This window comes from Lineus longissimus, chromosome 3 (assembly GCF_910592395.1).
Source record: "Lineus longissimus chromosome 3, tnLinLong1.2, whole genome shotgun sequence".
Classification (NCBI taxonomy): domain Eukaryota; kingdom Metazoa; phylum Nemertea; class Pilidiophora; order Heteronemertea; family Lineidae; genus Lineus; species Lineus longissimus.
Window position 1 is genome coordinate 2,582,790 of NC_088310.1, and position 17,887 is coordinate 2,600,676.

The following is a 17,887-nucleotide window of genomic DNA, read 5'->3' on the forward strand; positions in this document are numbered from 1 at the left end:
AAAACATCAGCGTGGAGAAAAACAAATTGAGACTGATCAAATGCTACGGTATCATTATGTCAAGCCTGAGCCTGACGGGAAAAGTCGAGCTGGTTCAGAGGCAACCAGTGGACAACCTGTCTAACCAGCAGGGAAACCGTGCAGCCTAGCCTGACCTGACCTGGGGGCTTTCACCCCAGGTTGCGTGCGAGATCAAAACATCAGCGTGGGGAAAAACAAATTGAGACTGACCAAATGCTACGATATCATATATAAAGCCTGAGCCTGACGTGAAAAGGTGAGCTGGTTCAGAGGCAACCAGTGGAGAACCTGTCTAACCAGCAGGGAAACCGTGCAGCCTAGCCTGACCTGACCTGGGGGCTTTCACCCCAGGTTGCGTGCGAGATCAAAACATCAGCGTGGAGAAAAACAAATTGAGACTGATCAAATGCTACGATATCATATATAAAGCCTGAGCCTGACATGAAAAGGTGAGCTGGTTCAGAGGCAACCAGTGGAGAACCTGTCTAACCAGCAGGGAAACCGTGCAGCCTAGCCTGACCTGACCTGGGGGCTTTCACCCCAGGTTGCGTGCGAGATCAAAACATCAGCGTGGTGAAAAACAAATTGAGACTGATCAAATGCTACGATATCATATATAAAGCCTGAGCCTGACGTGAAAAGGCGAGCTGGTTCAGAGGCAACCAGTGGAGAACCTGTCTAACCAGCAGGGAAACCGTGCAGCCTAGCCTGACCCGACCTGGGGGCTTTCACCCCAGGTTGCGTGCAAGATCAAAACATCAGCGTGGGGAAAAACAAATTAAGACTGATCAAATGCCAAAAAAACTGCAAATCCATTAAGATGAAGAAAACCCAAAGATATTCAAAAGGAACCTGCATGTGGTCCGGTACCCCTGTTCTGACCTGACCTGAGCCTGGTCTGAACAAGTGAATTCAGCTTCAAAGGCAACCAGTTGAAGACCGGTCCAACTAGCAGGGAAACCGTGCAGCCTAGCCTGACCTGACCTGGGGGCTTGCACCCCAGGTTGCGTGCGAGATCAAAACATCAGCGTGGGGAAAAACAAATTGAGACTGATCAAATGCTACGATATCATATATAAAGCCTGAGCCTGACGTGAAAAGGCGAGCTGGTTCAGAGGCAGCCAGTGGACAACCTGTCTAACCAGCAGGGCAACCGTGCAGCCTAGCCTGACCTGACCTGGGGGCTTTCACCCCAGGTTGCGTGCGAGATCAAAACATCAGCGTGGGGAAAAACAAATTGAGACTGACCAAATGCTACGATATCATATATAAAGCCTGAGCCTGACGTGAAAAGGTGAGCTGGTTCAGAGGCAACCAGTGGACAACCTGTCTAACCAGAAGGGAAACCGTGCAGCCTAGCCTGACCTGACCTGGGGGCTTTCACCCCAGGTTGCGTGCAAGATCAAAACATCAGCGTGGGAAAATGAGACTGATCAAATGCCAAAAAACTGCAAATCCATTAAGATGAAGAAAACCCAAAGATATTCAAAAGGAACCTGCATGTGGTCCGGTACCCCGTTCTGACCTGACCCGAGCCTGGTCTGAACAAGTGAATTCAGCTTCAAAGGCAACCAGTTGAAGACCGGTCCAACTAGCAGGGAAACCATGCTACCAGGCCTGACCTACATGGGGGCTTGCACCCCAGGTTACGTTCGAGATCAAAACACCAGAGGGAACAAAGAAACAGATTGAGGTAACGGCTAGGGGCCATGAACTCACCTGTTGTCATGATTGACAGGAATATGGTTACTGTTATGGTCACCTAGAATTTGACAATGGCAATGGACGCCACAGTTTTACAGATGACCTGACCTGAACAAGTGAACGGGTTAAGAGGCAACCAGTGAATAACCAGTCCAACCAGCAGGGAAACCATGAAGATCAGCCTGACCTCACCTGAACAAAGGTTACAGAAAATTATTTGAATCTTGGAATCACCCCCCCCCAAATTTCTTTTTAACTTCTTTTTTTTACAAGTTTTCTTGTTTCATGAAATGCAGGAAACCTGAAGATATTCAAAAGACTCCAATCCAAAACCAATCAGTGCCATTCACAGATAGCAGCATAAATGAGAATAACTTTTTCCGAGAAGTCGAAAACCTATTACAAGTAGACAAATGCATTCACAGCTTGATAACAAAATAATTTTATGGGAAATTTATTTTAACATTGTCGTTTCATCTCATCTATTGATGATATTGGTGGTCTGTGTTCCATGATGGCTTGTTGATGGTTCAATTCTTGATGGTGTTGGTGATATCTTTGTCTCCAGGCTACTCAGTTTCAGTTGTTTCTCTTTGCAAAGGAGTCTTTTAACATTGTTAAATTAAAGTCTTCTGACCTACCGGTTGAATCAAGTCTTCTGACCTACCTGTTGAAACCAAAGGGTAAAATAAGTACACATATTTCTATCACAATCATGTAACTAAATAATTCAGCAGGTTTCTGCATCCATTAATGAGTCATGGGCAGGCTATAATTTGGGTATTGATAATCATGGAGGTTGCATCAGCTACAGTATTCCAACTCTGGTTGGACTCAGGGAACCTTAGGCGGAGCCCAATTTCTCTTTATAAACCAGTGAGATTTCACTGCAAATCAGTCAATTCTGGCTCACTCAAGGTTGCCTAGCCTATCCACGACTTCGGTCCCATTTAGTGCCGACTGCCCGAGTCAGAACCCTCACCAGAGTAACACAGAGCCAGAAGTTCGGCCATTCTTCAATAAACCGTTACACCAGAAGAGAAGTCTTCCTTGAGTTGTGTATTACAGACAAGGATGAAGCAGCCAATTTTGTTTGAGGGGGACAGGGAGTGTTACTTACCTTACCTTATGATACTGTTTCAGTACTTAGCTTGTCCCTCCTGTCCATTGCCATGCTGTCATGTTTCTTGGATACGCCTCAGGTTGGCATCTCCCTCCATCATCGTAGAGCTGAAATAAAATAGGGTGTTTTTTTAACAGTGCGCAATATTTTGTTTTTGGCAAGTATTGTATTTTTTTTTAAATTTATGACAAGCAAGTGTTGAAGATTGAAATGAAAGCACATTCACTATACATCACAGTATTTGCATAGTTTGAAGCAAATCTGAATGCAATAAAGATACTTTAGTTACCAATGAGTGTGGCCATTAATTAAATAAATAGATGGATTGGTTTGGAAACAGGACTGTAGATGGCATCTCTACAAGGCGCTGTGGAACCAATAACAAAATGCACATGCGAGGGAAACAAAACGGTGGTCAGACATGTACAGGTGTGCCTAAAGTGACATTAATTCTAATATTGACTGCAAGTCTTAAATAGAACAGATCTAAACAATATATGACAATAAACAATAAACAGAAACATCAAGATTTTCATCTACTTTATTTATCTACTATCCTTTATACTTCACATAAATCTTACAAAGTCGCATGATGAAGCGAGGGCAAACTGAACACATGTTCTGATGATTTTTTTATCTGGACGCCCTAAAATTGAACATGTGACACTGAAGACAAAGCAAGTTGCACATGATGTCCAATCAGCGACTGTACTGTCACTGAGTTCTCAAGTCAAAAGATCAACAATAAAATAGTAAGGTCAAAGTTGTCTTTTTGCAATGCATAGATCAAATTCCACGGTGATCCTCTCAGAAGATTCGAAGACAGTAATATTGGCACCGTCTCTAGGTTCCAGCGAAAATCAATGACTGTCTTCAAAGATACCGTTTGTCGCTGAATTATCAGTTTTATTTGGCATCTGGCACTCTGACCCGTCCACTTGGCATTTCATGTCAAATGTGTTGCAAGCCTTTTCAAATAAAGTCAAAGATTTCAGATTGTCTAGAGTGCCCTCATTCCTCCTGCCTCTGGTGGTGTTGTCCTATTACAGGAAGACTCTTGAAGACTTGTTTTTGGGCAATGACTGAAAAAAAGGTTGGCAAACCAGAAAGAAGGCCACCACGAAACAGAGGAAACTGAGGACTGAGGCACGTTCTGCAGCTAATATCTGTGACATCATAATAAATATGGGAAATCTTAATCCCCAAACAAGCAACCTCCTTTTCGGGGCAGTTATATTCAAAAGTTACTACCCTTGCGCCGGGTGCTAAATGCACGTTCATTGGATGGGAAAATTAGATCACATTAGACTATTTATTTAGAAAAGAATTAATTTTTAAAATAGCACACAACAGCATATCTGCAGGCATTGTAATGCATATGTTCGACATTTACGATAGATATGCAAAGATTACCTCTTACATGCGATGATTTTAGCCCTTTTCTTTCTTTCTTTCCTTTCTTTTGTTTCGACATGGCCCAGAAACAGAGCATGGCAGCATTGTTATCCTTGGGACATTTACATAAACATGGTAAAGTAACATTTTAACATCAGTTTCATCATCCCGTCTATTGATGATATCAGCGGCCTATCACGATTCAATGGTATCTTGCTAATGAATAATTCTTGATGTTATTGGTATTGATGCGGTCTCTTCGTCTCCAAGCAGCATACCCAAATTAATTAGCTCTCTCCTCAAGGGAGTCTTTGGAGATGGTCATATTTACCCTTTTTTGCATAGTCTCACCTACCTGCGAGTGGAGAAGGGATGTTAAAATTACCTTACCTTAAAATAATGTTTCCTCCAACAATGTGTGTCCTATTAACTGCATTTTTCCATATTCTCCTGTGGTAGTCGATCCTCAATGCTGTCTGAGATTGTGGCTCCATCCTGAATCCGTCTCCCTTCGTCATTTACTGTCTATATTATTGTCTAGTCGAAGCTGGAATTTGATTTAAAGAAGTTAATATTGTGCAGAAATCAACAAGTTTTCTAATTCTTACTCTACAGCAATTGCTCTGTAAGCCTAATCTTCAGTCTTGGGAGGAATTTGGACTTCTACTTGGAATCTTCCTGTTGGCCATCTTGCAGATTTGAATTACATGTATATTTACACTCAAATCATGTCTTGGCATAATGTTGAAGACTGGTCCTTCTGATTTATCAACAAAATATCTTGTAACTGAATATATGTCATGATATCTGTTAGCACCATAGTCCAAACAGTAGCAAATTGACAAATCGTTCATACACTACTCACTTCTACCCAACTGTCCATCACATGCTAAGACCCCCATTTTGTCAAGGATCGGAACAATAGGAAGATTTATCACATGTTGAAAGCCATTTCTGCACTTCGTTGGTGACTACCTGGCATGCCCTTATTTGACATACACATGTCAATCAAGTAATGAACTGTGAATCAACGAGCCAATGAAAATGAGGCAACGTGAAAAAGGATGCCACGCCTCTATAATCAGGAGATGGATTGCCAATACCCTTCAAAGGGAGTCTGCCATCGGTCAGTTGACAACTGCTCCCTGGTTGTTGATTTACTTTAGTATCCTCTTAGTCGATTAGCTGATGATGTTGATTACAATCCTCCAGCAAAGCTTTTTGATTTTTTTCACTCAAAGGATACAGGTTCATGGGGGGAGGGGGGACCTTACCTTACCTTGCATTTCCACCAAGATAAAGTTTGACATCTGTTCCACACAAATGACACTTGATTTGTCTCCAACATGTCTCTCCCAAATCCTGTTTACAGTCCAGGCGTTGATGTCCCTCTTTGTCATCCATCTCCTTTGCTCTGGGATTGTCGTCACAGCATCAGTTCTGTCACCTTCGGTCATCGTCATCTCCATCCTGGCTCTCATCTCTACACATGTCAAACAGTTGAATGAAAAAAAGATGCAAGAATTGAAACATTTTGATATTTAAGACTAAAAAGAAGACAATCTTTGAAGACATGTTTTTACACCAAGACATCAGTCCGTCACAAGAGTGATCATCCTCACAGAATGCTGATATTCTGGTTGCCGAGCTGCTTAATCATCAAGTGAGTTATAAACCAGCATTCTTCTGACATTCCTTTTTCCAAGATTCTTGAATCCTAAGTTTTCTTTTTTCACAGGTTTTCAAATAATTTCTTCTGGCAATGCAATGACTGAATGAGACAGTTTTGCTGAAAGCGTGAAATTTCATTTGAGTATATTTGACCAAGATCAAGAGAAATGCCATTCATAAGATTTCATTCCGTATGCGTATATATGTACGTACATGTTGTAGATCTCAACGTCCCTACAGTTATTTCATGCCCTCATTAATTATTCAAGACGGGCACGGGTGGTGTCCACAAATTTGAAATTTACATACAGTGTACACGTGCATGTGCATATAGGCGCCATGTTGCCGGCGGCGGCAAAAAGCGAAATTTTCTCATCGATCGACCCGAGATCAGAGTAATTTTATCATTTTCAGCATGTTCAGCATGTTCAGCATGTTCAGCATGTTCAGCATGTTCAGAGCTTTTCATTTTCTTGACGCGCAACTTACAAGAAAGCGCTATTAAATTCAGCGACGGAAATGATGAAACAATGTATTTCGCTATGATGACGAGCACGCCCTTTTCAGATTTCGATTCGGGCCGTTTTCGTTTCAAGTTGCTGTCATTCTGGTGTTGATTTTGTGTGGCAACTTTCCCCAAAATGATATCAAAGGAAACTTTAGTTAATTGGTTGATAAACTGTATAAATTTGGACAACTTCGTCATTCAAAACGCTGCGAATTCACCGAAATCATTTCAATGCATGGTTTGAACCATGTGCACCTCAGACGCAGAAGAGAAACAGAATGATTTCGGCTCGTTTACCCAGTGAAATCCACTCAATTTTAGATATTTTAGGCCTAGCTGGTTTCGGGAATTTCAAAAGATGATTTGAACCGTGAAAAATGAATAAATGTCAACAAAAGTAGACAATTTGACGAAATAGAAATGAGAACTCACCCGACATGCGTCCGACCGAAGGGCGCGTCCATGAAATAATGAGCGCGAAAGATATCAAACTGAGGCAGACGCTGCTGAGACTAGACTGGCTGGCCCCTCCCATTTCGACCAATCGCGTTGAAGCTACAGACGGGAGCGCGAAAGATATCAAACTGAGGCAGGGTGGAGGCTAATTCCCCAAAGCGCCAGGGACCTTCATTAATATTCATCTATTATCACAGATCATGTGATTCTACGTCACCAGCGGGAATTTCAACCACTGGGCCACACCCAGATCAGGAGTCGAAGATTATTCCCTGTGGGTTGGGCAGACCCCAAACTATTCCATAATATAACAATTAAACCCATATTTTACCTTGCGAACAAAGTACTAAGATGACCTGTCAATATTTTCACAACAAAATTTCAAAAACATTGGCTACCCCAAACTTTTAAACATAGATAACTACTTGAGTATACCGCAGTACTTCATCCATGTGGATTTCTAAAAATAGCGCTAACATGAACCATGTGACACTGTGGGTGTAAACAAATGGCACGTGATCTCATTGACAGCGTAAAAGTTAATATGACGTCATACATGAATATTAATGAAGGTCCCTGGCGCTTTGGGAATTAGCCCCCACCGAGTGCGGAGCTGCTGTCGATGTGGCCAAGATGGCTGCGACCATGAATAGAAATTTTTGTTTACAACACTCTTGGTCAAAATATGCCCTCAAACTCCACTTTTAAAGTTCAAATCGATAGCAGCCTGTGATAGAAAGATGGTGCATGATGTGGAGTACCAAACGTTGTTGCTTTATGCAATATTCTTGACGTGTGCCGCAAATTATGACCCCAGAGGCGATGACATCCTTTTCCATGTAAACTGGCCAGGCCCAGGATCAATGAGTCCAGAATTTCAGTTTGTAAGTCACTGAAGTGCATGAAGATGAACAGTTGAACGTTTTTCGACTGTGCCACCGTGCTTCCCGTTTGAGTCAGGATACTTTTTAAGTGTAAGCATAGCACAGCTTCATCTTCCAGCCTAACATGAGGTAGTCGATAACATTTATTTATTTGTTCAATTCTAGGATGATCCAACCAGTGGCAGTGAGAACATCATGGAGATGATGACACCAGATAATGAAAGATACAGGTGTTTTCTTCCGAAGCATGCAAAGGGAAAATCAGAGCAGGTTGGTGCATACAAAATGCCTTACATTTACATTTGTGCCATTGGCAGTGCTCCTAGAGGCTAGTACAGTGGATGGTGTCATCGCCATGAGTTGAGGGTAGTGCTCCGGAGTATTGGATTATAGGCAATTCACATGCAGCTTGAACAGTAAAATTATCACAAGAGAAATTCTAACTGTTCGAAGCATTGGGGCCGTGAAGGTATTCGTGATTGAGTTTGACTACCATCTTTTGGCACCACTAAACTTTGACCTGTTCACTTCATAGTACAATGTAACCCATCTTCATGTGTATTTTAATTTACAATTTTGGTTTGTTTCAAGTTTCTCTTTTCTGTTGCAGGGAATTAGCGATTATTCAGGACCAGGGGCCATGGACTTAATTGATCCCTTATTTTCCTTGTCCAGTTGTTCATATAGAGTGAGTATTTCCCTTTATTGATAATGGTAATATTGGTACCATTTGGTCGAATGTCCTCCTCTCTTGAGTGCTTCATTGAGAAATATTACTGGTTTCAAATTTAGGTTGCTATCTACCTATAGAAAGTTTGCTTTTAACCCTTTTGCTACATCCACAGTGTAAAAGCATGTAAACTCACCCATCATTCAAAGGTGACAGCACTGTGACTAAGTGCATATGGAGTGAAACGAAAAACAATGCATGTACCATGCTGCGGGTCAGTAGTACTGTAGGGGCCGTGTCATTCTATGTACCCCATGGTGGGTCAAGGGTGGCAAAAGGGTTAGTACGGATGGCTGTATATTCATACATTTTGTTGCAGATTGAGAGTTATTGGACATATGAGTTGTGTCATGGGAAACATCTCCGGCAATATCATGAAGAAAAGGAGCCAGGAAAGGTAAGGCCTGGACTCTGCTTTATAAAACCAAGAGAAAACAATTTGTCGTCCCTGTTTTATGAAGACTTCTGAACAGCATCTGCCTCATGTGACATGACAAGTCGTAATCTACATTGGTGGTGACTTTGGGGGGGGGGGGGTGGCGCAGGAGGCACATGCTCCATTGTTTTCCATTTGAAAAACTTGGTCATGAGGTGCACTTTATAACTTTAATAAGTTTTTTTTGAAACACATAACTTTTAAGATTTCTGAACATTTTGGATGTTTATCTATCGCAGAATTCTTTTGAGTTTCATTTTCTGAAATATTCTGTTCATAAATCAATCAATTCTTCCTTGATTTCAGCCTATAAAATTGCAGGAATTCTTCTTGGGCAAATACAAGTTGGCAGGTAAGTGAATCTCAGATTGAATGATGTTGTCAAAGAAAGCCACATTGTTAGTTGAAATGATGTCTCATATCGTAAAATCCAAGACGGGTGTCATTGTGTTGTTGATGTCAGAACAACGCAACAGTGAGATTGAGGTCATGACATAAGAGAGGATCTCGACGCTAGCCAGAAGTGATTATGTAACATCACCACATGTAAATGGCAGCCTCCATGGATTGAGGATCTCGGCGATTGTTTTGGTGAGCAAGGCCAGCAAGAGATTGAAAACAATTTCATAGAAACAGTATATGATCTTGAATCAGCGAAACAAGTTTCTGGACCCTGTTAATAAGTCAAGGTCCCTCAACTAGACATTTTCTTTATTCTAGATCAAACATCGCAAGAAAAACAAGCAACAGAAAAGGTAGGTTTTCTGGAATTACGTTACACGATTTTGTCAAATCAGATGTTAAAAATGTGACTTCACTGTGTGAATGAGGTGAAAATGGCCAGTACCTGATTTTCCTATCTAGCATCATATTTTCCTTTCCAGCCCAAAACCGTCAAAGTTGAGGGTTACGAGTTTCCATACTACATGGTGAATATGACGGAAGGAACAAAATGTGACTTAACGAATCATCCACGGCGTACCACCCTGGCTTACGTCTGCCAACCTGACGGAAAGGGAGAAATCTACGAAATAAAAGAGATCTCTACTTGTGAATATCAGGTTGTGGTGTTTACGAGGTTACTCTGCTCACATCCTGGATTTAAGTAAGTAAGGGTGGGAGGGTCACTGCATGTCCTGTTCTAATAGCAAGATTATATTGAATTGACATCTCACTAGAAAAGATTGGTCACTGGTGGTGGAATGCTCATGGCCACTTGCAACGTATTTTCACACTTATTGCTGCGTAATACTGACATGATTCAATCCAGGGCAAGTGCTAATCCTGTGGTATAGATCTGCTGCACCAGCATTGAAGTCACTGCAGTGAGCCTTTAGGTAAATGAAGTGCCATTTAAAATGATAGTCACCTGATCTTAACGCTCAATTTCAATGCTAGTCAGGTAGATCAGTAAATTCTTTTAGTCTTCTCGAATCGAGGCAAGTTCCTGAGAAATCATTTCATTTTACAATTTCAGACAAAAGACTTCTTATGTAAATAGTATTGCTTGTCACTCTGTGGGTGTAGCGCCAAAACGTCCAAAAACTCTTGATAATTTAGAACTTGAAAGTGCACAGGGAAGATATACTTTGGTAAGTATTTTTGTGTAACTTCAAATCCCCTAAGTTTTTCACAACTTGAATTTAAGGAGTCGATATCAAACTGAAAATTACCCCAGCCCAAATTTACCAGTGTGCCCCCAACTGTTGAAAATTCCAGTTGGATAGAAAATTTTTCACATTTTTATGTATCATATACCAATGAAGATGGAGAGTATCTTATAATTTGTTATCTTACTAACCAGCCAGTAGAACAGCCCGAGACAGGCGGCAGCACAGCAGAACGGCCCATTGAACAACCTGCTGCACCTCAAGAGAAGCCAGAAGTCACTTTGTCTGCCAACTCTGCCGCAAGCAAACAACTCTTGAGAGATTTCCTTAATGGGGACTATTGTCTTACTGGGGTGAGTATGGTGCTCCGTCTAAATGGGACCAAAGAAGGGATACAGCTTAGTTTTGTACATTCATTACTCCCTATCATTCTCTTTAGGGATGTTACAGTTAGTGTCCTAGCCAGTCATATATGGTCAAAAAACATATTGACTTTCAGAAAGTTCTCCTACATGAAAAGAAAAATATTACCATCCGTCTTACCTTCTGAATGAAACCAGATTGCATCTTCTACATCACATCACTTCACTTCTATTGTTTTACCCCTGACCCTGTCACCTCACTTTCCTCTTCCCACAGCCCACTAGTAACGAGTTATAGATGTGATAACTGGTTATGTTGACGCATCTGCTAGATTTCTCCAGTTGTTGTATCTAAGTTTGGTTCGATGTTGTTAAATTATTCAAATGGCCTGCATGTTGATGTAATTGGGGGCATAAATGTGAACCTGTGTGCTTTCTGTTTCATGTGAAATAGTTGTAATATTGAGTTTGCAGTGACTGGAGCGTCTGGGCACCACACATGTCAAGCCTGCTGCAGATCAGAGCTGCAAGCAGATTTCAGTTCTCATCCATGAGTGGTGTTGCTGATTTGTCTTCTGTCCTCAGGCAGAATTCGTCGAGTTGCTAGATGTGTAGTTGTTGATCTGTGGTCGCGTTTGATTAGTATGTTGATGTTGTGTGGTATGTCATATCTGATACAATAATCAAAATCCTAACATCAAAATATCCAAGGCTAATACAGTTGTTGATCTCTGACTTAAATTACAAAACATTCAACTTTAAAAAGTGTTTACTAAGTTTTATGACTGAAACAATGAACCGACGCAAAGCTCAAAATCCATGACATTCACCCCAAGTTAAAAAACTTTATCTTTTGACAACCTTTCCCCCTCTAATCATTTAGAGTGATACATGTAGTTTCATTCATGTTATCAATCAGATGCTTAAGTGAATTATAATTAGTATTGTTTGCTCTTGTTCCAGGGGAGTGGATGGTGGCGCCACGAGTTCTGTTTCTCAAAACATGTATCGCAGTATCATGATGTAAGTCGCTTTCAATGACATTCTCCAAAGTATGACTGCTGAACACTGTTCGATAGATTGTCCTCTGCCATGGATCCTGTCTTTGAATTGCTGATTTGGGGCACAAGAATTTTCATGTAAGCAAACTTTCACCCAATGTGTTAACTTTAATGGAAAACACCAACAAAAGTAATTCTTTCACTTTGAAATGAGTATGGGCCAACATATTTGAACAAATCTGTCAATTTCTTTTTGTTATTTGAGTTTTTTGACATATTTTTTTTGCAGAGTAAAGATGGCCGAGAAATAATTTATTTAGGGAAATGGGATGAAGGTGTACATAGAATGTATTTGGAAAATAATCCTGAGAAACGTCCAAAACACAACAACGAAAAACAGTAAGTTTAATATTGAAGATTCTTGAACTTGTCTCAATTAGAAAGAAAAAATTAATTATGGGCTTTTTCAGAAGTAAATTTTCCTGTCCCTTGGGCCAGTTTGAAAACTACTGGACCAGGTTTTTGTATGTATCCATGTTGACGAAGTGCATTGAATTTTTTTACATTTTCCCCTCTCTGTAACTTCTATGTTATCCACACTTTACTGGAACAGTAGATGGGTACAAGGTGTGGGACACCTGGCCGTAGAAACACAATAACTATACCCATGAGTCAGTTTGCCTCATTGTCCCTTTAAGTTATAAATTGTCTTTTAGATATGTTATGCATTACTACGCCGGTGGTGATTTGTGTGAGTTGACTGGGAAACAGAGATATGTCGAGGTCAAACTCAGGTAGGTGACTAAACCTCTTCTTTTTCTTCGATGACTATACTACATTTACAGAACCAGGCTAATGTCTCATATACACCTAACTGTCATCTCTTCTTCCTCCATCCATCCTAGGAGCTTTGTCTCCATGGATGCACCGTTGGACCATGTGGCCAGTCTCTAAGTTCTGGAGCACATTCTCGGGTATTTGGTCTGAATGGATCGAAACCCGATCAGATCAACATCTTGTTCAAATATTTTCCCTTTACACTTTCAGATGCAAAGAGGATCCTTCCAGACCAACAGCAATGGCTATCTACCTGATGGAAGACAGCACATGTACTTATACCCTTGTGGTAGGTTCACAGATTAGTTTTAAGATATCCCAGCAATCCTCTCATACAACCATTGTTCTGGTCTGGCATGGCTCACCCTGAACAAGAGCACATGGAAGGGACAGTCGCCCTCAGAATGTTAATCAAGAACATCTGCTTCCCTGTGATATTGATTGGTATCCCCATGCCTTATGCCTGTCATGGGCTGCCATGCCACCCCTCAGAAAAAAATCGTTGGCGGCAGTATCCTAATCTTGGATTTTCTTCATTTCTTTACAGGTTGAATCTCCTGTCCTGTGTTCTCTGATCGAGGCAGCCGATATGGATGGTATCTTCCCTATTCCGAGTTGAGGGGAGACATATCTGTGATTTCATCTTTACACTGATTCATCATATCAAGTATAAAAGTGATTGGCTATGATAGACTTGCCTGAATCTTAGGCGACTGATGAAGATTTTTGGTGGGAGGCAGTTTAAATAGTACTTTTCACACTCTGACTGCTTTGGAAGAATAAAAGTCTACAGTGGCTACCAACAAGTATATTCAATCTGATGAAGCAGTGATCTTGGCTCATTGAGGACTGGTGCTATTTCATCAAAATAGGCCTGGTCTGTTTGTTTACTCTGGTGGTCATTCCATGAAAATGGCACACGCCACTGCTGTGTTGGCACCTGATAAAACTTGAGTTAATTCTCCCGGGTGACATCATCAGAATGATATCATTGTAATTAGATACAAAAGGTGTCTCCATCAACCCTTGTTGAACGATATTTACTTGAGACAAACTACTTTGAAGCCAAACCATCACAGGTGTTCAGTAGGAGAGTCGGTGTCAGTGAAATACTTGAGTACTAAATTGGTGTAGGGTTATGTACTATTCATTTTGTATTGATTTCATTGGTGCATTATCTTGTATGCAAAGTGGACTTAAGAAAGAACCCTTCTTGCCATTGATCTTACAAAAATGTATTATTTGTGTTGGTCCAGTCTAAATATTTGTTATTATGATATTGTGAGCATAAGGAAACTATTGCCTGCACTAATTGACAAGATAGGTTCTGGTCAGTTCTCTTTGCTTTCAGCTTCACTTCTCTTAATGAAAAAGAGCTATTTCAGACAGTACTTTTCAATGTTAGGCTCCCTTTTGCACTCCCTAGGGATATTATGGAGGACACTACAGGCATAGTTGTAAATTTAAAATGCATCCGTTGTTCGCAAAGTTGGGGATAGATGGCAGAGTATCTTACATTCGGGTGGTAATTTGGTCCCAGGTGACATCATGTCCATAGCAAATCTACGAACCTAGCTAAGATTTGAGTAATTTTTTGGATTGTTTTCAAAGGTTTTCTCATATATGAAGTCATTTGTGGTGTGTGAAACATGTTTTTTCATGAATAAAACTGTATTTTAAGTGAAAGCTGTCTTTTCGTTTAGGTAAAATTGTGTAGATATATGAATTGCTGACAGCCATAAAAAATGCTGACCCCATCTCATCTGGCCAACCATGATCAAATCGACCGTGGCATCTCCACTGTGCTAAAGACACATTGAGAGATGAAACAGTCACAACCAGGCGGAATCAACCCTGGCAGCTCCACCATCTTGTTAACATGCTGAGAGAGATGAGACAGGCGGAATTGACCCTGGCATCTCCACCGTCTTGCTAATATGCTGAGAGAGATGAGACAGTCTCAACCAGGCGGAATCGACCCTGGCAGCTCCACCATCTTGTTAACATGCTGAGAGAGATGAGACAGTCACAACCAGGCGGAATCAACCCTGGCAGCTCCACCATCTTGTTAACATGCTGAGAGAGATGAGACAGTCACAACCAGGCGGAATCAACCCTGGCAGCTCCACCATCTTGTTAACATGCTGAGAGAGATTAGACAGTCGAAACCAGACCAAATCAACACTGGCGGCTCCATCGTCTTGCTAACATGCTGAGAGAGATGAAACAGTCACTGCTAGACCAAATCGGCCATAGCATCACCACCCTGCTAATGAAACACAGTCACAACCAGGCCAAATCAAACCTCGTAGCTCCACAGTTTTGCTGACATAGCGAGAGATTTGTTGAAGTCACAACCAGCCCAAACCAGGCCTGGCCTGGCCTCTCCATCGCCTTGCCAACAACACAGTTAGAGAGATGAGACAATGACAAAGCTAGCAGCTCCAGAGTCTTGCTAACCCAGCAAGAGAAATGTTGAGGTAACAACCAGACCAAACCAGGCCTGGCCTGGGTTCTCCATCGCATTGCCAACAACACGGTTAGAGAGATGAGATGGACACAACCACACCAAATCAGACCTAGCAGTTTCACCGTGATGATGAGACAGTCACAACCAGTACGACCGAATTGGTCCTGGCATCTCCATTGTGTTATGTCATAGTTACAAAGATTATACAGTCACAGCTAGATCTAATCGGCCTGGGCAGATGAGACAGTCACAAACAGACCCAACCGAGCATGGCTACTACATCGTCCTCCAACAATGCGATGATTGCGATTGGCCGGTCACAAGCAACTCGCATAGACCTCGGCGTCTCCACTGCGATAATGTCATTGTAAAGAGATGAGACAGACACAACCAGGCCGAATTGGGCCTGGCTGCCCCTCCATCTTGTCCACACGGTGAGATAGACGAGACAGTCACAACCATACCGAATCTATGACCCGGGCAGCTTAACCAGGCTGCCGATATGGAGAGAGAGATGAATCAGTTACGACTAGCCCAAAGCGGACCTGGCTGCTCTACCTTCTTGCGTACAAAACGATGAGAGATATGAGACGGTCAAACCTCCTTTGCCCTATGGCATCTTCACAGCGCTAATCAGCCTATTGACACAGTGAAAGTGGTGAGACAGTGGCAACCAGACTGAAAGGGCGCCGGTGTGACATCTTTGTTCTCCATACTTCATTGTTTCCATGTAATAGACAGCTAATGTAAGAGATGCCATGACTTTTCAATCGGGGAAAAGAGACGTGTCAGTCCGTCTTTCAGCGTTCCTAAACAAGCAAGGGCAACGACACCGAAACTGAAACACTCAAGACCGTTACACCGGCAGCTCAATTGTCTTGCTGAAACGGTGAGAGAGCTGAGACAGTCACAACCAGACCAAATTAGACTTTGGCATCTCCACTGCGAATGACACAGTGAAAGTGTTGAGAGTGTCACAACCAGACCAAATCGGGCCTGGCTGCTACACCATATGGTTAACATGATAAGAGAGATAAGACCGTCACGATCATGTCGGCTAATGCAACTCCGCCGTCTTGCTCACATGTTGAGAGAGGTGAGGCAGTCACATCCGGACCAAATCGGCTCCAAGGTAATCCGTCTTTCAACATTTCCAAACAATGACGGGAAAGACTAAGAACACGTTACACCGGCAGCTACAACGTCTTGCCGAAACGGTGAGAGATGAGACAACCAAAACTTGGATGGGTCGGGCCTGGCTGCACCATCGTCATGTTAAAATGATGAAAGAGAATCAGGCCTGGGTATTCCCACCCCCACACCTTCGCCAGCACAGTGAGAGAGACCGATCGGGAGAAATGCGGCAGTCACAACCAGACCAAATTGGGCCTGGCTTCTCAATCGTCTTGCTAACAACTCAGTGGGGGAGTTTAGACAGGTACCATCAGACAGGATGCAGCAAGGCTGCTCTACCATCTTGTCAACACGATGAGAGAGATGAGATGGTCGCGGCCAAATCGAATCGACCCAGGCAGCTCCACCACCTTGCTAACATGTGGAGAGGGATGAAGCCTTCACAACCAGATCAATTCGAGCCGGGCTTCTCCATCGTCTTGTCAACAATTGTGGGTGCCTCATCTCTCTCACTGTGTTGGCAAGATGGTATGGCAGCAATGCCCGTTCTGGTCTGGTTGTGACTGTCTCATCTCTTCCAGTGTGTCTTAGCTCAGTGGTGATGCTAGGGCCGCTTCGGTCGGGTTGTGTTTGTCTCATCTCTCTCATCGTATTGACGTGATGGTTGGGAAGCCAAGGCCGATATGGTCTGCTCGTGAATGTCTCACCACTTTCACAGGACAGATCGGAATCCGTCATGTTTTGGCTGCTCTCAGGTTCAATTACGTCTGATTGAGACTGTGTCATTAGTCTTAATGTGTTGGGAAGAAAATGACGCTGCCAATCGGTCTGGCTGTGACTGTCTCGGCTGTCTTCGCGTGTTGGCAAGATAATTGAAATGCCACGTCCGATTCGGTCCTGCTATGTCTGTCTCTGCTTCTTCTTCTTCATCGTCCGGTTGATCATGCAGATATCAGATCTGTAGTGTGGATGCATCGACAAAACGGGTGGTTCGCGTCAGGTCGTCACCGTTTCCCCACAGCTTCGTATGGGGTGTTGTCTCGTCGGGCCAAAACTTCCCGCGTGCCGGCTCTAGAAGTGGGCAGGTGTGAAGGATGTGCTCTGGGGTCTGTTCTCCGTTGCCACACTCGCAGTTGGCCATTTCCGCCAGAGACTGCGATGGAGTGCGATTCTCTGTCAGGGCGTCTGACAAAAACTCCGCATCCTCCATCCATGACAGCATTATGAGAGGACCCGTCAGTGTAGACATGGATGGGTCCGTGTCTCATCGCTCTCTTTGTGTTGGCAAGATAGAGGGGCAACCAGGCCCTATTTGGTCTGATTGTGACTGTCTCATCTCTTTCACCGCGTCAACAAAATGGTGGGGCAGCCAGGCTTGATTCGGTCTGGTTGTGACTGTCTCTTCTCTCTCTGTGTTGACAAGATGGTGGACAGCAAGGCTTGGTTCAGTCCGGTTGTGACCGTCTCATCTCTCTCATGGAGGGGCACTCTCTCATCTATCTCACTTTGATGATAACAAGATGGTGGTGCAGCCAGGTCGATTTG

The 17,887-nt window shown here is 42.7% G+C and overlaps 1 protein-coding gene across 2 annotated transcripts; it reads left to right on the forward strand.

Moving 5' to 3' along the window:
* Positions 1–7,481: 7,481 nt before the first annotated feature.
* On the forward strand, positions 7,482–14,418 carry LOC135485364 (endoplasmic reticulum lectin 1-like). Of its 2 annotated transcripts, none has more exons than XM_064767301.1 (14): positions 7,482–7,762; positions 7,928–8,032; positions 8,373–8,450; positions 8,812–8,889; positions 9,235–9,280; positions 9,649–9,683; positions 9,813–10,033; positions 10,406–10,520; positions 10,733–10,891; positions 11,864–11,923; positions 12,191–12,300; positions 12,600–12,695; positions 12,949–13,027; positions 13,286–14,418. In XM_064767301.1, exons 1-14 carry the CDS (start codon positions 7,619–7,621, stop codon positions 13,355–13,357), a joined length of 1,398 nt encoding a protein of 465 aa, XP_064623371.1. In that variant the 5' UTR covers positions 7,482–7,618; the 3' UTR covers positions 13,358–14,418. The 2 variants fall into 2 exon arrangements, with proteins under 2 accessions (XP_064623371.1, XP_064623372.1); XM_064767302.1 differs by having other exon boundaries at positions 12,618–12,695.
* Positions 14,419–17,887: the final 3,469 nt, after the last annotated feature.

Excerpts from the sequence above, each read along its gene's own strand:
- LOC135485364 (XM_064767301.1), top strand. The coding sequence starts at position 7,619 with ATGGTGCATGATGTGGAGTACCAAACGTTGTTGCTTTATGCAATATTC. Across the intron at positions 10,521-10,732 it reads CACAGGGAAGATATACTTTG|CCAGTAGAACAGCCCGAGAC; the intron begins GTAAGTATTTTT and ends CTTACTAACCAG. Across the intron at positions 10,892-11,863 it reads GGGACTATTGTCTTACTGGG|GGGAGTGGATGGTGGCGCCA; the intron begins GTGAGTATGGTG and ends CTCTTGTTCCAG.